The 22,342-nt window shown below is 49.2% G+C and overlaps 1 protein-coding gene across 1 annotated transcript; it reads right to left on the minus strand.

The window, feature by feature from the left end:
* Positions 1-470: 470 nt before the first annotated feature.
* AHCY (adenosylhomocysteinase) lies at positions 471-16,669 on the minus strand. The gene is made up of 10 exons (XM_082671227.1): positions 16,545-16,669; positions 10,972-11,162; positions 9,744-9,819; positions 7,928-8,077; positions 6,824-6,936; positions 6,143-6,350; positions 5,964-6,051; positions 5,746-5,863; positions 4,747-4,941; positions 471-1,319 (listed from the first exon to the last, which is right to left on the minus strand). Exons 1-10 carry the CDS (start codon positions 16,570-16,572, stop codon positions 1,188-1,190), a joined length of 1,299 nt encoding a protein of 432 aa, XP_082527353.1. The 5' UTR covers positions 16,573-16,669; the 3' UTR covers positions 471-1,187.
* Between the last annotated feature and the right edge of the window lie 5,673 nt (positions 16,670-22,342).

A 22,342-nucleotide genomic window follows, 5' to 3' on the forward strand; every position in this document is an offset into this window, starting at 1 on the left:
GTTGCGAGAATAATGAAACTACAAAGCACCTAGCACTCAGGAGGTGCTCAATAAACAACAGTCCCCCCAGGAGCAATGGATCAAGCCCAAGTGGAAATGGGGAGGAAACAATATTATAAATTGGAACAGAAAAAAATAAGGTAGAGGAAATAAATACAAACAGAGATTACAATAAATATAAATAGGTTAATCTCACCTATTAAATGACTCTTAGGTTGGGTAAAAAACAGGCTGTTTACAAAAGACACACCTGAAGACACAAGAGTTCTCTCTTCATTTTACCCAGTCTTCCAAGCCCAAGGGTGTGCCTGCAGCCCGTCGCCCCACACTGCAACACAGCAGACTATTACAGCACATCAGACTATTACCCCTTGGCTTACACCCTACATTGTTGGCAGTGGATTATCTATAAAATAAAGGCTCAAAATTCTTTTAGGCACCAAAATTTTTATTAACCCACCTTCTTGCTCTCTTTTAACATTATAAACCAAATTAACCTCTTTTTGACCCAGAGTTGTGATGAGAACATCAAGTTACAATGCACTTTTACGTTTCTCTGGCCCCTCTCAACCTCTGGCTGTCACTTCTCTCGTCCTTTCTTGGCTATCCCTTAACAATATATTCCAACCCCTGTAAAATAGGGACTAAAAGTACCAACCTCATCGTTCTGAGGTTTAAGAGAATGCCAAGCACTAAGCCGGGCTCTCAGGAGCATTCAAATTCCAACAGTTCCTCCACACCCTTTGACATAGCTCCTTCTCATCTGTCATGGGCTGAGGAACAAATGAACCTGTAAACCAAGAACATGGGTATAAAAAGTCCATAGGCCAAGTGAGGGCCTGGATGGTAAAGTGCATGGGCTTTGTGAACACCACTGCCAACTTCCAGCCTAAGGAAGGACTGACTGAGTGAGCAGTTCCAGAACCCCTGAGCTCATGGCTCCCTGTGGGTAACTCCCGTGTACCTCGATCATGACCAGGGCTGGAGGAGGGACTTCTCAATTCCCCCTGCCACACTTGGAACAGTATGAGGGATGCAGCAGAGGCCAAAGACTGAGTGACTAGCCCCAGGGAGTTGATGGGGAACATTATCAAACCAATCTCAAAGGTGGTGCCATTTGCTCTTGGGGAGGAGAGGTGGGACCCAGGCAAGGACAGCAGCTGGAAGGCAAAGGGCGGGCCTGGTTCTCAATAGCGGTAGTGATCAGGTTTGAAGGGGCCATCGCAGGACATGCCCAAGTACTGGGCCTGCTTCTCAGTCAGCTTGGTCAGCTTCACATTCAGCTTGCCCAGGTGGGCTTCAGCGACTGCTTCATCCAGCTGGGGAGAAACACAGAAAAAGCTGGAATCAGTGCCATGCTCTGGGATCCCTTACCTGCATCTAGCTGCCAAAAGAGGCAGGAACTGTTCTGTTGTGACATCTGCGGAGTGTTAAGCATATTACTTCATTCTATCCTCACAGCCAGCCTCCAGTGTGGCTTTTGGCTACTCAGCTCCCCTTCTTCAAGGGGGAACCAAGCTACATCCTCCCCTCCAAGCAGCCCTAATGGGACAATCAATTACATCTCCTTCCTTACCCTCCACCAACCTAAGCAGCTAACCAAAATGCTTCTCTGGAATTTATCTATGGACAGGACATATTTTCATGACAGGGGCTTTCAGGATTCCTAAACAGGGAGGCTATCAGTCTCTGCTCACCAGGGGCAAGTCTATTTGACAAATGAAGTGAATGTAGGGGGAAAAAAGAGCCAAGAGACAGAGAAAGAGCTCTGATGCCACTGATCCCTGGATCCAGTGTCTGAATCTTAGACCCCTCCATTACAGAACCAATAGAGTTCCTTTTTAGATTACACTGGTTGTGTTTGTTTCAAAATACATCCTTAGCACTGGTGGTATAGTGGTGAGCATAGCTGCCTTCCAAAATACGTCCTTAAAATCTTTGTCTATAAATTCATAAAACTCCTTCCTTCAAGAGGTGGAGCCTAAAAAAAAAAAAAAAGAGGTGGAGCCTAATTCCTCACCCCTTGAGTGACTCAATTCTAATGAATAGAATAAAGCAGAAGTGATGGTGTGTGACTTGGAGACTGGGTCCTAAAAGGCACTTCAGCTTCCTCCTTTGCTCTCCCCCTGAATCTGGGGGAGGCCAGCTGCCATCTCATGAGGAAACTTAAGCAGCCCTATGGAGATACTCATGTGGCAAGGAACCACCTGCCAACAGTGATGTGAAGCAGATCTTCCAGCTCCAGTCAAGCCTTCAGATGACTGCAGCCCCGGCTGACATCTCGACTACAACCTCATGAATTAAGCTGCTCTCAAACTCTCAACCCACAGAAACTGAAATAATAAATGTTTATTGTTTTAAGCCAGTAAGTTTTGTATTTAAACTGCTATACGGTTAACAGATAACTAATACACCAGCTTGAACAGGGTTTCTATCTACCACTCGCCACCGAAAGGATCCTGACTAATAAAAAAATTGCCATCTCCTTTCACAAATGTGGAAATCAAGGCTCAGAAAGGTACAATGACTTGCCCAAGGTCACAAAGCTAGTTAATGACAGAGCTAGGATTTGAATCCAGGGTCCACCTGGCTCCAAAGTCCCATAACTTGTCTCAAGTTATCGTCTCCAAGGCAGCTTTGAAGAGACAGAACAGAAACCAAGGAGGACAGAGGCTGGGGTTAGATAAGGCCTATTTCTAAGTCTGACCAGTGCTGAAATGCATAAAGTGGGCCTGAGAAGAAGGGCAAGTGGCTGTACTTAGAGAAGGATCAACCTTAAGCGGGGCTCTCACTTTCTCAGCATCCAGCTCCGGGTGGGGCCTCTTTCTACCCCCAAGTCCCATCCCATAATGGCACAATAGCCTTTAACCACAGCCCAGCCCAGACAGCTTTACATTCCCAAGTGGTTTCACACTCACGGTCTCATTAGAGGCTCACAAACACCCTTAAGAAGGAGGCCAGGGTTTATTCTTCTATTTAACAAATGAAGAAACTGGGGAGGGGCAGGCAAAGGCAGGAGCAGAGCCCAGCCCTAAGTCCTAAGTCCACGTCAGCTCTGGAGGCAGAATGAAGGTCTCCAGTGCCCAGAGGACACAATGAATTCTCCCTTCTCTTGGCCTGGCCTAGCCGAGAACACCCTTCCCTCTCCCTGCTGGGGAGGACATAACGGTTAACAACTTGGACAGGCAGGGGTGGGACATACTCTTGGCCCAATACTTTGCAGCTGTGGAGGCAAGTCACCCTCTGAAGATTAGTTTCTTCTTCTGTAGGCTGGGTCTCTCAGAGCTGGTACAGAGATCAGTGATATTCAAGAGCGCTTGGTGCAAGTACCTTAAGAAATGGTGGCTGCTCTCTCTGTCATTGTTAACCAAGGTACATAATCCCTCTCCCGCATCTCGCATGTGAGATGTGAAGCCTGTCCCCAACCCGTATCTTGGCAGTGATGAAGGAAGAAGACGGGATGGGGCCAGGTGCTGGGGTAGGAGGTGAGCTCTTTGCCTCTCACTTCCAACCCCAGCCTCATTTTAAAGGCCTGCCCAATCTCTCACTATATTCACAGTCGTATTTCCTCCAACTGAGATCGGATAAGGGGTCGAATGAGACTTTTTTAACCGGACAACCAGCATGGGGACCTAGCAGGCTGCCCAGGACAGGACAGCCCCTTACAGGTAAAACACCTGGTCAGGCAAGACAGTGCCTGAGGAAGACTAGGGGGAAAGGAGTTGGCTGGCTCAGGGGCAGACAACCCAGCCTCTTCCTGCGTCTCATCAGTTGGCAGACCAGCTTTTCGAAGGGTGGGAGGAGTGGTATGAAGACACCACTGCAGCCTCTCCAGCAGCCAAGGGCTGGAAGCAAGAGCTACTCTTACCATTTAGCTGAGAGGGAAACTGAGGCCCAGTCAGGCAAAGTAGCAAAGCCAAGTTCACCCATGACACTGGCAAAAAAAAAGCCAGGACTAAAACATAGTGTTCTGATCTGTGGGAGAGGGCGGAGGCAGGGGGTGTTAGGACAAGCACTGGATGTGACGTCAGACGACCTCATTGTCATGGTTCATCTGACCACACACTCACAACACGTCAGGTGCCATGCTCAGTGTGTTAGTGGCATCATCCCATTCCAAGGCCACAATCACACAGCCTGTAGGCTGCATTCGGCTTACAAACACGTCCAAGTTAAACAACCTGGTTATATTTAAAAGCTGAATATTTCACATAAATATACTCATATCTAGCTTCCTTTGAAACGTCAGGAGCCCTGGTCCAGTGGGTCCAGGTTGCTGACAGGCAGCCAACCTCTTCAACTGGGGCACGTGCTCTTTGGTCAGTTCCCACCCAGCCCATTTACCTGCCCAATCCCTGTGGGCATGTGGGTTTGTGACCTGTGATCTAAGGAAATCCTCACAATCCTTAAGGAGGTACCATCACCTTCGTTTTACAGATAAGGAAATGGAGGCACAGTTACACAGCCTCTAAGTGGTAAGGGTGAGATGCAAACCTGGGTGTGTCTCACTCCAAAGCCCATGCTCCTCTCACCACCCAGCCCTGCCACTCTGGGAGTTATTCCCTGCTTTGGGCCCCAATTTCCTCCTCTGTTAAATGGAGAGAATGATTTCTGCCCTGCGGAGGACCCTATGAAGATCTTCAAGAGGGTAGAGAGGCGAGTACTGTATGAACTCTGGTGAGGCCTGCATGGAGAGCCCAGGGCTGGACACATGACCCTTGGCCAGGGGTGGAGGTAGGAACCTACCTTCTTGGGAAGGAAGTGGACCCCAACGGGATACTTGTCTGGGTGGGTCCACAGCTCAATCTGCGCCAGCACCTGGTTGGTGAAGGAGTTGCTCATCACGAAGCTGGGGTGGCCCATGGCGCAGCCCAGGTTGACCAGCCGGCCCTCGGCCAGAATGATGATGCGGCGCCCATTCTTCAACAAGTAGCGGTCCACCTACAAGTGGGCAGCACAGCGGTAAGGGCTGGTGGGCACAGCTCCCAGTGTCCACACCTATCCTCATCCTACGCTCCTGTCCAGCAGGCCTCCCGACCTCCAGCAGGGCCCACAGAGGGCCTGGACTGCCCCAGAACAACCTCCAGCACAGGGCCTGGCACACACAATTAATAAGAGCCAGTATTTGTTATGCAACCCTGAGCGGCAGACCTCATAGGTCTGCTGTGAGAATTTAAAGAGCTGACATGCACAAGGCACTTAGTTTAAGTACTACGTATTAGCTAATGTTATTATTATTGGCACATGCCCTGGGCTAAGAACATACATATAACCATATATACATATATACACAATATATATATAAAATTATCACATTTAATCCTACTAACAACCCTGTAAATTAAGTACTGCTATTATCCCCATTCCACAGATAAAGAAACTGAAGTTTAAAGGGTTAAGTTCTTTGTCCAGAGCCACACATTACAAAGTGGCTGCAACATGAGCCTGGACAGTCTGAGGACAGATCCCACGTTCTCAATCACCATGCCTAGTAACAAGTTGAATGCAGTGGTACTCAACCTTGGCTGCACTTCAGAACCATCTTGGGACCTTTAAAAATGGGGATGCCTTGGCCTCACTCCAAGATTCCAGTTTAAGCAGTCCTGAAACCAGTCCCTCTTCCGCCCATCCCACTGCCCAGGTTGCCAGAGCCTCATCATCTGACTTCCTGGACGGCCAGCCCACGAGCACGCCCCCCTCGGTGCTCCATCCACCAAGCCTGCTGGCAGGGCTGGGGCTTCTCACCTGGGGCTTGATGTTCACCTTCTCCACAGCGTTCTCGTTCAGCCACTTGACGTCAATCTCCACGTCAAAGTGTCCGATGTTACACACAATGGCGTCATCTTTCATCTGTTCAAAGTGCCTGTGGAAGAGCCCCAGCCTGTGACAGACTGTCAGGGACCAAAAGCAGCCGCAAGCCTGCCCCCTCCTTCACTCCCTGGGACCCCCCGCCTGGCGCCTACCGGCCGAGGATGATGTCGATACAGCCCGTGGTGGTGACAAAGATGTTGCCCTCCTGACAGGCCTCATCCATGATGGTCACCTCATAGCCTGTGTAGAGACAGTGTCTGTGCGTCATCCAGGGTGGCCTTGCCCCCGCTCTGGCCCCAGTGGCTGACAACCAACCTTCACCCTATCATACCCTCCATGGCAGCCTGAAGCGCATTGATGGGGTCGATCTCCGTGATGATGACACGGGCCCCGAAGCCCCTGAGGGCCTGGGCACAGCCCTTGCCCACGTCGCCATAGCCCGCTACCACCGCCACCTTGCCCGCAATCATCACGTCTGTGGCCCGCTTGATGCCATCTATGAGGGACTCCCGGCAGCCATAGAGGTTGTCAAACTTGCTCTGAAAGGAGAGGGGGCAAGGCGGCTACGGGGGCAGGAGAGGCCCTGGGGCCTCAGACCCGCTCTCAACATCTCAGCCTGGTGGGCCTTGGGCTGATCACCTCCTGGGACTTCTCCCCACCAGCTAATGTGCTCATGTGCCCCTTGCCCGGCTCAGTCCCACGACTTTCTCCCTGGCCTTTCTCTGCCAGTCCAGAAGGCTTCCTGCGGATCAACTACGAGAGACTGTCCGGTCAAAGAATCTGCTTCACGTTAAACCTCTTGATGCCCAGCTCTGAGGCTCACTGCACAGTTCTTTGGCTCTTTAATGCCTTTAATGCTTTGCCTCATGACCCTAAGTCTACAACCCCTTTCCCCCCTCAAATGAGGGCTAAGCCCCTAGCCTGCAGCCTTCCCAGGGGACTTTCTGCAGGGCCTACTCCTGAGCTGCTCTGGGAACCAACAGCTGGAGCCATCACTGCCCCACAGGTTCACCTTGGTGACAGAGTCGTTGACATTGATGGCAGGCACCTTCAGGATCCCGCTGGCCATCATCTTGTACAGGTTGTGGACCCCCGTTGTGGTCTCTTCGGAGATGCCTCGGATGCCTGAACAAGAGAGGAGGGGATGAATTTCAGGCTAGGAAGGAGTGGCCCAAGGGACAGGGTGGCCTCTGAGATGAAACTCCAAGAGCCTCAGAGAGCCCACAACTGAACTCACCCAAATTCCTTACCTTTGCCTCCTAAAGCCGCTCCTCCTTCTGGGTTCCTATCTCTGTAACGGACACCACAGCCCACCTAATCACCTAGGCCAACATGAGGGAGGAGCCACCACCATCACCAGGCCTAATGATTCTACCTCCCAACAACTCCCGAACTCATCACTTGCACTGTCACTGCCCTAGTCCCTGCCACCATTGTCACTTGCCCGTCCCAGCCACAACTCATCCTCTACACAGCAGCCATTTTTTTTTGCTGTACGCGGGCCTCTCACTGTTGCGGCCTCTCCCGTTGTGGAGCAACAGGCTCCGGACGCGCAGGCTCAGCGGCCATGGCTCACGGGCCCAGCCGCTCCGCAGCATGTGGGATCCTCCCAGACCGGGGCACGAACCCGTGTCCCCTGCATCGGCAGGTGGACTCGCAACCACTGCGCCACCAGGGAAGCCCACAGCAGCTATTTTTAACATGTACATTTGCAGGGAAGTCTTTTCAGTACCATCCAATTACTTCCCTTTACTCTCAGGATCAAGCCAAACTCTTTTCTCAGTGTTTCATGAATTGTCTATCCATTCCTGCCTCAGGGCCTTTGCACTCACAACACTACCCCACTTTCCTCTCCACCTGCTTTTAACAAAGCTGACGCCTTCCCAGCTATTCTCAGCCCTGGCCTTGGCATGCCCTTGGGCCAGCCAGGCCTCCCCTAGCCACCCAGCCCCGAAGCCAGGCCCCAGCACGCCTGCAGGAGCCTGCTGTTCTCCCATCTTCCACAGAATCTGCTGCTCGAGGCACTGGGAAGTCCTGCCAGGCCTGCTGATTTCATGCGGGCAAGCAGGCCCCGTTTAAACCACTAGCACCCAGCCCACCCACCCATCCTACTCACCTGACAGGAGCTGTGGGTACTTGGTGTGGATGAGGTTGGTGAGGTCACCACCATCGTCCAGAATCATGTTGAGGGGCCCGTCCTTGAAGTACAGCGTCTGCTCAATGCACCACAGATATTCCTCGTCCGTTTCACCCTTCCAGGCGTACACTGGAGAGTGAGTGGCACATCAGGGCCTGGCCCTCCCCACCGGCACTTGCTCCAGGGACCTACCTGGATAGAGCCAATACTATCTCCTTCCTAATTCCCATCCCCTGCCACCTCTAGCACCTCTGAGGACTCAGCAATGGTAAGAACACAACTTGGAGCCAGAGAAATCTGAGTGCAAATCCTGGTTCTGCACTCACCAGCTGTGTGACTTTGGGAAAATCAGTTCACCTCTCTGAGCCTCAGTTTCCTCATCTATAATAGTATGGATTATGAGACAGAGACCAAGTACAGACACCCCCCCCCATATATAGGTATCTGGAAATAATTATTTCCTTTCCTACCTCTTCTGTCTGGGCCCCCAACCCAGTGACCAGGGCTCCTACCCACAATGCCTACTGCTAGGATGGAGGTGCACAGGGGCAGGAAGCCACACTCAGGTGGACCCAAGCGAGACAAGATCCAAGATTCATTATGCACTGAAAGGACTTGATGGGCCAGCAGCCTCTGTGGTAGGTTATCCTAGGCAAAGTCTGGCCAAAAACTACTAACAGCAGCTACCACGTATGGAGCACTTTCTCTGTGCCAGACATTACTCTAACTGCTTCATGCCCCGTCTCATTTTTCCTCACAGAAACTCTGTGAGGCAGCCATTACCATCATCATCACTTACAGATGCCCAGAGAGGGGCTAAGATGTGCCCAGATCACTCAGCATGGCATTCCTGAGCAGGCATCAGAACCCAGGGCTCCTGGGAATTCGAGGGCAGACCCGTGGTTAGGACTCTGCACTTCTACTGCTAGGGGCCCAGGTTTGATCCCTGGGCCCCTAGGGTCAGGGAATTAAGATCTCGCAAGCCGCATGGCGCCGCCAAAAAAAAAGAAGCCAGGGCTCCTGACTGCCAGCCCAGGCTCCTCCCATCATATGGGACAACTGAGACACAGGTGTGGGGCTCCCATGAACCTCCTGTGAGCAAAGGATACCTGCCAAAGCAGGGCCAGCTTCCCCTCCCCCAAACTGGGGCAGACAATGGTATTAAAAACAAAACCTTTCCCAGAAAAGGGCCATGGAGCCCAAACTAGCCTGAGGAGTTGGGGACAGGCTGTTCCAAGCTTGGTCAGTCTTTGGAGAGGTCCTCCCCCACTCTTTACTCTCCACCTGTGTCTGGTTAGAAGGAACTGTGAATGTCCTATTTCATCATCATCAGAGCTAACCACTGCCCTCCTCAAGCCCAGGCAGACTTGTGTCTATTTCCCCAGCAGCTTGTGAGAAAGTCTTTCCTCTTTGGTCCTGGTATTTCCCCAGCGCCCTAGACCATCAGATACTACGCAATGGACCTCTGGGACTTTTTTATGCCCAGTATCCCTCCCTGATTCTTTCGGAAACAGACCCACATCATTCCCTTAGAGGATTTCCCCTCTTCAACATCATGTGGTTCCCAATCATTAGATCCCACCCTTCCTGATCACATGACTTGAACTGGGCAAGTAAGTGCCTTCAATAGGATTTTAGATGACAGTGGGACAAAACAGTTCTTTCCAATGGGTCACTAGGCTAGGATTCTGTGGCCATGACGCCTCTCCTCTGCCGCAGGGAAGTCTGTAGCAGTAAAAGTCAGTGAAGCCATCAGCAGGAATGAAGCCATCCCCCAGCAGCAAGCTGGCCTCACCTGGAATGCCAGCCTTGGCAATGGCAGCTGCTGCATGGTCCTGGGTGGAGAAGATATTGCAGCTGGACCACCGCACCTGAAAGAGCCAGCAAAACAGGGCTGCTCGCAGACAGTTCAGAAGACCAAGGTCACTGGACAGGGATAAGAAAACGCCCTGGAGCTAGGGCCGAGAGGCTCGGGATCTACATCCAGCCAGTTCTGCAACCTCAGGCTGGGTTGCAAATGGCAACCAGTGGATGGGAGTGGATGGGAGCCAGAGCACTGACAAGACCCAACTTATGTTAAAACATGGCTCTGCTGTGTGGAAGGGAAAAGGCTCCACACGGAAGCAAGGAGACAAGGGCAGAAGCTGTTGTTAGAGTTCAGACAAGAAATGCACCTCTAGCAGTGGAAGCGATGATGCGTGTACTTTGAGGGCTGAGCTGACAGGATTGCTGCAGGGTCCGTTGTTGGAGTAAGAGAGCAAGAGGAGTCAGGGACGACCCCAGGTTCTGAACTGAGAGGGCCTGTAAGGCTGAAGTCTGCATCTGCCTACACGGGGAAGCCTCCAAGAAGAGAAGGAAATCATGCGTTCCTTTGGACATGTTGAGACTGAGAGGTCAATCAGATCTCCAAGTTGAAGTGATACATCAGCTGCTGGGTATACAAGTCTGGAGTTCCAGGGAGAAGTCCAGGCTAGTACATAAAACTGGGAGTCATCACCATATAGACAGCATTTAAAGCCATAAAATCAGATTGCCAAGAGCGTGAGTATAGAAAAGAAAGAAGAGGTACAAGGACTGAACCCTGGTGTGTTCTGTAGCTGACTTTTTCTGCTCTGCCCTGCCCCCTGCTTTGGGAAACATCTTGCCCCCAGAGAAGTTGGAAGAGCTGCAATCATTGGTACACATAACCCAGGCTGAACCAATCAGAGCGCGCCATCCTTCCAGCAGCCATGATTGGCCAAGGGCAGGCACATGATCCCAGGAAGGCCTGGGAGAGCCAGTCCTTAGACGACTCAGTAGGACGCCGGGCTTGAGTTTTTCCTATCAGAGCTCCCCAGTCAGGAGAATGTGAACTGAGGGCAGTCAGACACCGTCTTCCCAGGGAGAGAAAATCTGCAGAGCAGTCACGACAAATGGAGGTGAGGGGGCACTGTGACAAGGCTGTAGCTGAACCCCCTGCTGGGCCTGAGGGGGCACAAGACTGGAGTTCCCCACTGCACAAGAACTGCTGCTGCCGGCCTCACCTCAGCACCCAGGGCAACGAGGGTCTCAATGAGGACAGCTGTCTCCACGGTCATGTGCAGGCAGCCGGCAATGCGGGCGCCCTTCAGTGGTTTGGAGGCCGAGTACATCTCCCGCATGCGCATCAGGCCCGGCATCTCATTCTCTGCGAGGTCCAGGGCCTTGCGCCCCCAGGCGGCCAGGCCGATGTCAGCTGTAGGGGCAGGATGGATGGGAGTTCGTGAGCCACCTCATCCCACGAACCACAAAGCACCGCCACTCAGCACTCCTCAACTTGCGGACTCGAAGCACTAGACTGGGTAATCTGGTCACTGCACTCTCTCACCCACGCAACAGGGATTTATGGAGCCAGGGCAGTCAAAAAAGAAAGACATGGTCCCTGCCAGTAACCACAGCTTACTTACAGCCTTGTGGGAGAACACATTTAATCAAAGAAGCACACAGGACCATGAATATTACAACACAGGTAAGTGCCCCCTTGAAAAATAGCTATCAGCCTATATATACCTCCTGCTACCCTTTCTGCTGCCACCTACCAACGTCCTCATTCCCTAAAGATTTTAGCTCCTGGCTCTCCACATTCCTAGTCACCACTCTTGGTGACTTCAGCACTCATAAATGATATAATCTAACACCTTGGACTCGGCACAGCTCCTTGATCTCCTTGAAGATATAAAAATGCTTCTCCAGTCCTAATGTTTCTCTCCACATGGAGGAAACTCATCTGTGTAACTAACACTCTGGGCCTCTCTCTGCCCCAGGGGAAGTGGAGTGACTTGTCTAGTAAACTTAGGAGGAATAAACTGGGCATGTGCAGTTCAGGTCTCCCTTGTTTTGCAAGCAAGCAGCAGCCAACCTACCTGCAGGAAGTGTGTTCTTCCACATAGAGACCTACCCAGGCCCGCCCTGCCTGTAACTGGTGGATTAACGGCTGAGTTTGGGGTTCAGTTAGCATGATCATTGGGACTTTGACAGTAATCTACATTCTCTGGCTTCGATGTTATTAGTCATCCCTTGGTCTCTACAGCAGATTGGTTCCGGGAACGCCTGTGGACACCAAAATTCTCAGATGCTCAAGTCCCTTATATAAAATGGCATAGTACAATGAATACTACTCCTCTCCCTTATAATCTCACCCTCCCTCCCCTGCCACACTAGCCCATTCTCAAGGTCAGTCCCTAGGTCAGTGTTTGCAAACTTCCCTGATAAGGGTCATCTGGCATGCTTACAAGTCTCCCCTGGGGAATCAAATTCAGTAGGTCTAGGATGGGGCCTGGAACTCCTCGTGATTTTTATCTTTAGGGGAGCTTAGATCCTGCCAATCACCCAAAAGGGGTGGTGGGTGGGAGGCAAAGGACTATAGAGAATTTAGTAAGAAATAATAAAACCAACTAAGTCACTCTGCTTCCTACTGTACATCTAAACAACTTCACAGATGCAATATACCCCCCATGGGAGGGACTACTCCCACTGTGCCTCAGCACACACCCACTCCACCCCTGCCCACTTCGGCAGGCCATCACCCATGATACTCTCCCTTGGAAATCTTGATTTCAAGCAACCGACTCTGGCCATGTCCCATCTTTCCAAAACTCTCTGTCTAGAGCCCAAACTCCAATAAAGCTGCAACGGGTCAGGTCAGAACCTTTAATCCATTTAACCTACCAATTATCACTGTCCCTCACTGCACCCTTCATGTTCTCAACATGGTCCACAATTTAGATTCCACTGTCCCTTCTACCCTCTTGTTCTCTGAGAACTCCTCAGCAAAACTCCCACCCTGGTTAAACCCAGCCCTCCACTGCACCCACGTCATTGAGCCCAGCAGGAGGAAAATGATGACCACACCAAGAGTTTCATTTATTAAGACCACAAATCTCAAGGGACACTCCAGCAATCTTATTACATCTTCTTAGTAAATTTACCACCTTTCCCACTCCAAACTTCTAACCTTTCCTCATCAACTGATGACCTCACTTCACAATTCATCGAGAAGAATTCAGAACAATGCCACTCTTCCTCCAGGAATCCACTAGTCCTCCTCACATGTAGTTACGGACCAGGCATTCCTTTGTTACAACAGACAGAGCTGTCTCTGCTCTGTGGGGTCTGATCCCGTATTGTTTTACCTCCTTGATGACTTCACTACTCCACTAAAACTGCTCTTCTCAAGGTCTCTGTAAGGCCTAATCCCCATAACTAATGGTCAACTACCTATGTTCATGTTTCTCCCTGCAGCACGAATAGCACTAAATACTCTCTCCTGAAACCCTTTCTTTGCTTGGCTTCTATGCCTGTCTTTCCGTGGCTTCCCTACCACCTTCCTGGATCCTCTTCCTGTTACAGACTCTAAAGTTTAGAAGCCCTCAGGGATTCATCATCTCCCTCTTCTCTCCTACCAGATGAGCTCATCCCATTTTATGGCTTGAAATACCTTTTCTATGGAAATGTCTCCCACACATTCATCTCCAGCCCAATCTTCTCCCCCGAACTTGAGACTCATATAATCCAACTGCCTATTCAGCATCTCAATTTGGATGCCCAACTAGATTATGTGTCAAGTTTGAGCCCTCGTGACTCCTTGCCTTCACCCCCAAACTTGTCCTCCCCAAATCTTCCCATTTTAGGAAATGAAACCACCATTCGACCAGCTGCTCCAGCCCAAAACTTACGATTTCTTGATTTCTCTTTCTCCCTTGCACCCCCTTTCAACCCATCAGCACACAGTTGGCTCAACATCCCAAATACAAGCAATCCAACAGCATCTCATCACCTTGGATCACTGAAGCCACCTCCTCACTGGTCTCCCTGCTCCCACGTACTATTCTCCCCACAGAAGTCAGAGAAACAAACTTTTCAATTTTAAAATATATCACCTCCATTCTTCTGCCCAAGTAAAAAACAAGCCGACATCCAATGGCTTCCGCTTAACCATGAATAAAATCCTAACTCATCACATGGCTTTAGGGTCCTACCCAGGTGACTGCCCACCCTTCTCCCCCATCTCTCCACCCTCTTCTCCCCCTCTCTAGTTGCTTAACCACATGAACCTCCGGGTGAGCTAAACTCATTCCCACCTCAGGGCTTTAACCAAGCAGCTCTCTTACCCTGGAAGGCTCCTCCCCAAGCACCTGATACAGTACCTGGCACACAGCAGGGGCTCAACAAAAACCTGGAAACAGGAAAGAACTTGGTATATTGTTGCTGGAGGAACAGAGTGTGCCAGGGTGACTCTAGTAGAGGGAGTAAGATGATGAGTCAGGACTTTATTCCTATAGAGTTTTAAGGGGAGTATCATGACCAGACTTGTCTTCCGAAAAGCCCTCTTTGGTTGCTGCATGTATCTGTGGAGCAAGAGACCCGGGGACACCTTTGAGGAGGGAGACCAGGACTGGGGTGGTGGCCACAGAGACAGAGAATTGAGCAGATCTCCTCACTTATAAAATGGAGACAATACTACTATATTATCCGTATGCATGTCTGTCCCACCCTCATCCTTGAGTCACCCTTGTACCTCTAGTGCCCAGCTGGGCCTGGCACAGAGAAGGGGTCCACAAATGTTTACCGACCACACCTGTTGTTAGGACTGAATGAGAGAAGGTCCACGAAAGGGGCTGGCAAGAGACAGGGTTAGCAAACAAGAAACAAATCTGAACCTAGTCCAACTCCCAGCATTTACCAATGAGGAAAGGCTCAGAGAAGGGTTTGCCCCAGGTTCCACAGGCAGTCAATGGCAGAGGCAGGACTGGTGGCCAGGGAGGGCTAGAGCCAGAGGCTCCTGGGAGGCACACAGCAGTAGCGGACAATGGTTCCCGTCCTATCCTAAGCTTCACCCCCTCTGCCACCACCTGTCCCTCTAGCCAAAAAGAACTCTTTCACTGCCCTCAGGACAGCTGTGTCAGCCCTGGTGTTTTCGTGGGTCCCTCAGCTCCAAGGGCACAGGAGGGTCTGGCACTCTAAGCTCTGGCACTGGGGGTTTTGGTGCCCAGGAGAGCTGAGGACTTGCAGAGGTTGCAGTAACACCTGTCCCAGGACAAGCTAGGAGGCATAATAGCAAAACCCTCTCTGAGCCTCAGTTTCTTCATCTGTAAAGTGGGAATAATCATCCCTAACCTTCTATGAGCCCTGAGGATTAAAGAAGATGCCATATGGGCAAGGTCGGGCACACTGTGCCCTCCCTGATGGAGGCGTCCTTCCTCCAACCCTACCTAGCCAAGCTTCTCCACTTCCAAATGCAGCCTTATCTGCTGCCACACAACCCAAAGCCCTCAACCCTAACCCATCCAACTCTCCACAGTGTAACATGTCCCCATTCCAGTTCTGCCACTGGACCTTGACTTAGTCTTTCTGGGCTTCAGTTTCATCCACACAATAGGGACAATAACCTTCTCTGGCCTGCTACTTGATAAACTACTATTGACAGGTTGTTATTTTCCACAGTCTTTGCAAGTCACTTCCTGTTAGGGCTTCAGTTTCTTCCTCTGTATCATGAGATAAAGTCCACCTCTAAAGATCATTCTGTAAACAAATGTAAATCCCCAGATACATAGCAAGTGCTCCATGAATGATGCTTTTCTCCAGGTTGAATGGTGTCTTGAATTTACTTTAAAAATTGCTAGCCAGGCTGAACTGGTTTTTGCTGAAAGGTCATTAGGGTTATTCCAAATGTGGTCACTTATATACAGTGGTGAAAAGGTGGGCACAGCCTGGGTTCATATCCTGCTCCACCACCTCCCAGCTGTAAAAATGTGGGCAAGTTACCTTTTTTCCTGGGTTTCAGTAAACCCATCATAAGATGAGAAAGTAATAGTCCCTTCCCTAAAAACCCATTAGAATAAAATGAATTAATCTATAATAAACGTAGAAGGCAATGCCCATTCCACAGTAAACGCCCAATAAACGTTAACTATCAGTGTATCAGCTTCAATCCATAGAACAGCAGGAAGAATTTTTCTAACCACTCCAAAATTTCTTCGAGATTCTCTGTATGACTGTACCTTCTGGCCAGGTGGGTGACCCCAAAAGGTTGAGTAACAAGCCCAAAGTCCCTGGTAAGTGGACTAGCCCGGCCTCAGGCTTAGTCTCCAGGCCTCTCCCCACGTGCCCTTCGGGGCCCCAGTGCCCTCGCCTTCCCTGTAGGAGGCTCAGAGAGGGTGGGCACTTGCCCGGGACCACCAAGTAGCCAAGGAGCCGGTCCAGGCCCAGGAGGCAGGATCCAGGCCCCCTAGGTCCCGGCAGGTGCCACTGGTCCCAGGCCGTGGCCAGGTGCCCGCTGCCCGCCTGCCCCAGGAGGCTCTGGCAGAACACGCCGCCAGTTCGCTGCACCGCGGGCCTCGCTGCTGCACCGGCCTCGCGGGGCACGCCGGGACGCATAGTCCGCGGCCGCCTCCGAAGACCCGCTCGCGGCGGCGGGAGAACTCCAACCCCCAGACGGCCTCGCGCGGCCAAGACCGCGCTGTGCCGGCGATTCAAGGGGGTCCTTCTGAGCACCCCGGGTCGGCTCCGCGGCAGCCGCCCCAACAGGCCCCCAGCGGAGGCGGGGCAGACGCGGCCGACTGCACGTCCTGGAACTCACCGACTTTGTAAGGCAGCTTGTCCGACATGCCGGCGGCGTTTCCGCACGGAGTGATGGATACGAGCGAAGGGTGCCGAGCCGCGGGCTGAGGACTGGAGCGGGGCAGGCGGCGCCGGTTAGGGGCCTGCGCGTTGCGCCGGCGCCTTTAAATATCTTCCCCTGGTTTGCATATTCATGAGTCCCGCTGGATCTGAGCCATAGGGGCGGGGCAAACGCACGGGGGCGGGGCCGGAGTGAACTTTGGTCCCTGCTGAGCGCAGTTTTTTTCCCATGCGGTCCTTCCACCTCCCGCCCTGGGCAGCGAAGGGAGATGGGGATAGGCCTGAGAACTAACTCGAGGCTGTTCTTTCTTTCATTCGTTCAACCAGTAACACTGATGTCAGAACCGGGTGAAACTGAAATTCCAACCAGTTCACTTCCCCGAACCTCAGTTTCTTCTTCAGTAAAGTGGGCAGAATGATACCTACCATACAGATTCTAAGTTGCAATATGTCAAGTTCCTAGCACATCCTAGACCTTCCACCCTCCTCCCACTATCCTGAGTTTAGTTAAATTTGTGTGCGTGTTTATACTTTTACTACATATGTATAAATCATTAAATGCTTCATAGAATTCTTTCTGTGTTTAAAACCTTCATATAAATGGTACCATACTGAAAAAAAAAAAAACAATGGTACCATACTGTACTTATCCTTCTGCAGTTTGCTTTTTACTGTTAAGAGCCATGCATAGACTTTGAATGTATTCATTTTTGCTTCTGTATAGAATTTCATTGTCTACATCCCATGATTAATTTATCTGTTCTCCTGTTTGCTGGCATTCGGGTTGTATAGTCAGTCTGCCATTATTGCATACATGGAAAAATGAACATTGTCTCTTAGTGCCCATGAGTTGGTGTCTCTGGGCCATAAGTGTACTTAAGGGTGAAGTTTATGAGCTGAAGGCACATTTTTAACTTTCCTAGATATTGCCAAATTATTTTCCAAAATAGTTTATCCTCTCACCAGCAGTGTCTGAGAGGGCTTGTTGTTCCACATCCCTGTCACCACTTGTCAGTCTGACATAAATTTTTGTTAAACTGATGGGTGTGCAAATCTCCTTGTGGTTTTAATCGGCCACCTGAAGACTCTTTAACATCTCTCTAGGAACCCTCTGCCCTAGCATCCACCCAGCTGCTATCTCCTTCCTCTCCTTCTCATACTTTTTCAGAGTTGACCCATTCTGTGTCTGTGCTTTCTCACTACCCACTCAGTCCTCAGCTGTGTGATCTCCACCCCCAGGTCTCTGCTGAAACTGCTCCAGCCAAGGTCAGCAGGGAGCCTGGCTGAATCCAAAGGATGTGCCTCAGCCTGCATCCCAACTCACCTCACTGCTGCACACAATGTGCCCTTGGCCTCCACTTTCCTGACTCTCCTCCCACTCTCCACAGGGTAACTTCTCTGGCCTAAGCAACTTCCTATCCTTCACTAGCGACTTCAAGTGTTGATGTTCCTTTTTTCTCTTACTCTGCTCCATCTTCCAGGCCCATCTCACCCACAGTTATGGCTATTGTGACCACTTATATCCAGGTAATCCCAGTGTTCATGGAATAAAACACTGCCTTACCCCAGACACTGCCTGTTTCGCTTCTCAATTACATGCCCCTTCTCCCTGGAGTTACCACTACAGTGATTAATGTTTAATGTCTTTATCATTCCCTTGCTTTTTAAAAATGGATGTTACTACTTCTATGACTCTCCTAAATAATACACTGTTTAGTTTTGACTGTGTTTTGCCCTTGTATAAATGAAATCATACTGAATATATTCTTCTGCAAGTTGCTTTCTCATTCAACATTGCTTCTGAGAGTCATTCATGTATATACTGTAGATATGGTTCATTTATTTTCATTTCTGTTTAATCCACTTATTTATTCATTCTATTGTTGATGGACATTGGGTTGTTTCAGGGTTTTTTTGTTTTTTGTTTTTTATTTACTTTTGGCTGCATTGGGTCTTCGTTGCTGCGTGTGGGCTTTCTCCAGTTGTGGCGAGTGGAGGCTACTCTTTGTTGTGATTTGCGGACTTCTCATTTTGGTTGGTTTTTTTGTTGCGGAGCACAGGCTCTAGGTGCGTGGACTTCAGTAGCTGCTGCACGCAGACTCCGTAGTTGTGACATGCGGGCCCTGGAGTGCGCAGGCTCAGTAGTTGTGGCACACGGGCTTAGTTGCTCCGCGGCATGTGGGATCTTCCCGGACCAGGGATCGGACCCGTGTCCCCTGCATTGGCAGGTGAATTCTTAACCATCGTGCCAGCAGGGAAGTCCCTGTTTCAGTTTTTTGCTACTACAAAGAATACTGCTCTAACATTCTTATGTATGTGTGTAGATCGATACAGATATAGATATAGATATATATAGATATAGAATTTGGGAGTTGAATTACTTGAACAGATATGCTCATGTCCAACTTAACTAGGTAATATGAAACTGTTTCCTAAAGTGGTTGCATCAGTCTATACTCTGACCAGCAGTGGATAAAAACTCTTGTTTTATGCCCTTATCAGCATACCAATTTTTTTTTTTCCAATCTGGCAGGTATGAAATGATTTCTCATTGTGGTTTTAATTTGCATTTCTTTGACAACTGTGACTAATGAGGTAGAGCATGTGTTCATATGTTATAACCCATCTGGGAGTCTTTGTCTGTAAAAGTTCCATTCATGTCTTTGCCTGTCTAAAACTAGGTGGTTTGTTTTTCTTTTCAGCTAATAGGAATTCTTTTTTTTTTTTAATTTATTTATTTTTTATTTTTGGCTGCGTTGGGTCTTTGTTGCTGTGCGCAGGATTTCTCTAGTTGTGGCGAGCAGGGGCTACTCTTCATTGCGGTGCATGGGCTTCTCATTGCGGCAGCTTCTCTTGTTGTGGAGCACGGGCTCTAGGCACACGGGCTTCAGTAGTTGTGGCACGTGGGCTCAGTAGTTGTGGCTCACGGGCTCTAGAGCGCAGGCTCAGTAGTTGTGGCACACGGGCTTAGTTGCTCCGTGGCATGTGGGATCTTCCCAGACCAGGGCCCGAACCCGTATCCTCTACATTGGCAGGCGGATTCTCAACCACTGCGCCACCAGGGAAGCCCAATAGGAATTCTTTACATATTCTGGATAATAGTCCTTTGCTAATTATATGTGATGCAAATATCTTCTCCAGGTTTGTGGTTTGTGTTCTCACCCTCTCTCTGTTGTTTTTTGAGAAATAGAAATTCTTAGTTTTAATATAGTCAAATTTATCAATCTTTGCCCGTAGTGTTAGTGGCGGTTTTTGTCTTGTTTTAGAAAACCTATATACCCCAAAGTCATAAAGAATTTCTCCTATATTGTTATCCCAAAGTTTTATAGTTCAAATATGTATGTGGTGTGAGGTAGGAATTCTATTTCATTTTTTTCCCATAAGGATAAGCACTTGTCCCAGCACCACTTATGGGATAGTGCACCCTTCTCCCAGTGACCTATAGAGCCATCTCTGTCATACATTAAGTGTCCATAAATCCACGGGTTATTCCTACCTCTCTATTTTGACGCATTGATCTGAAATTGGGAAATCAAATTAGTTGAAATTACTAAAGATTTATAATAAATCTTGATTTGGTAGGGGAAGTCCTCCCACCTTGTTCTTCTTCAGGGGTATCTTGTGGGAGTTCCCCAGTGGCTTAGTGGTTAGGATTCTGGGTTTTCACTGCTGTGGCCTGGGTTCAATCCCTGACCAGGAAACTGAGGTTCTGCAAGCCGTGCAGTATAGCAAAAAAAAAAAAAAAAAAAAAAAAAGAGCATCTTGCACTGTCTTAGACATTTTAGAGTCACCTTGTCAAGTTTTGGGGGAAAAAAGCTTTTCTGAATTTTTACTAAAATTGTATTAATCTGTAAATTACTTAGGGGGAGAGTTAACATCTTTATGTCATTGAGTATATCAACATTAACATGGTACATATTGATGTATATATTGATATATATTTTTATATACATATATATTTACATGCATTTCTGCACTTATTTATTTTATTTTGTGTTTTTGGTTTTTTTCTCTCTCCATTTATTTAGATCTTCTTTAGTGTATTTCAATAAAGTTATTTATTTTTCTCGGGACTTCCCTGGTGGCACAGTGGTTAAGAATCGCCTGCCAATGCAGGGGACACAGGTTCGAGCCTCATCTGGGAAGATCCCACACTCTACGGAGCAACTAAACCCGTGCGCCACAACTACTGAGCCTGCGTGCTACAACTACTGAAGCCCATGCGCCTAGAGCCCGTGCTCTGCAACAAGAGAAGCCACCACAACGAGAAACCCGCACACCACAATGAAGAGTAGCCCCCGCTCTCTTCAACTAGAGAAAACCCACCCAGCAACGAAGACCCAATGCAGCCAAAAATAAATAAATTTTTAAAACAAACTTATTTATTTTTCTCTATAAAGATCCTGAATATATTTTGTTAGATTGATTTCTAGGTGTTTTTTTATGTTATTTAAAATTTTTTTATTTTTTAGATGTTTGTGGCAGATGTTTACAAATGAATTGCTTTTAGTAGATTGATCTTCTGTTCAGCAGCCTTGATGAACTCTTACTTGCTTTTTTTTTTTTGCGGTTCGCAGGCCTGTCACTGCTGCGGCCCCGCCCCCAGACGCGCAGGCTCAGCGGCCAAGGCTCACGGGCCCAGCCTCTACACGGCACATGGGATCCTTCCGGACCGGGGCACGAACCCGTGCCCCCCTGCATCAGCAGGCGGACTCCCAACCACTGCGCCACCAGGGAAGCCCCTCTTACTTGCTTTTAAATACTCGTGTTGACTATGTACACAATCATATCCTCTGTAAGCAAGGATAATTTTGTTTCTTATTTTCCAATCCTGACACTGTTTTGTCTTTTTTTTCTTGCCTTACTGCACTGGCTGGACTTCTAGTACAACGGTAAATGGAAGAGGTGGACATTGGCCCCCTTATCTTGTTCTACTACCTCTTGTGTCCTTCATCTGATTGACTGACTGGCACCTCCCTCCACCAAGTAATTGCACATTTTATCATCATCAATAGAGCTATAGGGAATTACCTGGCAGTCCAGTGGTTAGGACTCTAAACTCTCACTGCCAAGAGCCAGGGTACAATCCCTGGTGGAGGAACTAAAATCCCATAAGCCCCACGGTGCGACCAAAAAAAAAGAGAGAGAGAGCTATAAAATCCGTTCCCCCTCCCCATGACCAACAGCCTAATTCCATCCTTCATCACCTCCCAGCTGGATCAGTGCACCAGCCTCCTCACTGGTCTTCAAGCATTCAGCCTAGCTGTGTCCCATTCATCCTCAACCCTATAGCCAGAGTGATATATATATATATATATATATATATATATATATATATATATATATATATATAGGCCATACCACGTGGCTTGCAGGATCTTAGTTGCCGGACCAGGGATCAAACCTGGGTCCGTAGCTGTGAAAGCATGGAGTCCTAACCACTGCACCGCCAGGGAATTCCCCAGAGTGATATTTTGAAAACACAAATATGCCTATATTTTCCTCCTGCTTAAAACTGTTCATTGGCTTCCGGTTGCCTAAAGCAGTGGTCTCTAAAGTGTCTTTTTGATCAGTTTTTTTTTTCTCAAATACTATTACATTCCTTACAACATGACTGACAAGGACAGGAGTTCACAGGAGGAGGAGAACTGTCAGCTTCACCCTTTTCTGTTTGTTCGCTGTTGTGACTTTAGCATTATCTGGAACTTGCCATTTCTTTGCAGGAATATTTTGAAGCCAATTGTCCATTTTGTGGGG

Source organism: Grampus griseus (assembly GCF_964374135.1).
Source record: "Grampus griseus genome assembly, chromosome: 14".
In the NCBI taxonomy this organism is placed as follows: Eukaryota; Metazoa; Chordata; class Mammalia; order Artiodactyla; family Delphinidae; genus Grampus; species Grampus griseus.

What these genes read in the sequence shown, in the direction of transcription:
- AHCY (XM_082671227.1), bottom strand. Translation starts at nt 16,572, where the DNA reads ATGTCGGACAAGCTGCCTTACAAAGTCG. An exon ending in TCGTTGCCCTGGGTGCTGAG is followed by an intron (nt 9,820 to 10,971) that starts GTGAGGCCGGCA and finishes TGGCTCTTTCAG; the next exon opens with GTGCGGTGGTCCAGCTGCAA. An exon ending in TCAACGACTCTGTCACCAAG is followed by an intron (nt 6,351 to 6,823) that starts GTGAACCTGTGG and finishes CTCTCCTTTCAG; the next exon opens with AGCAAGTTTGACAACCTCTA.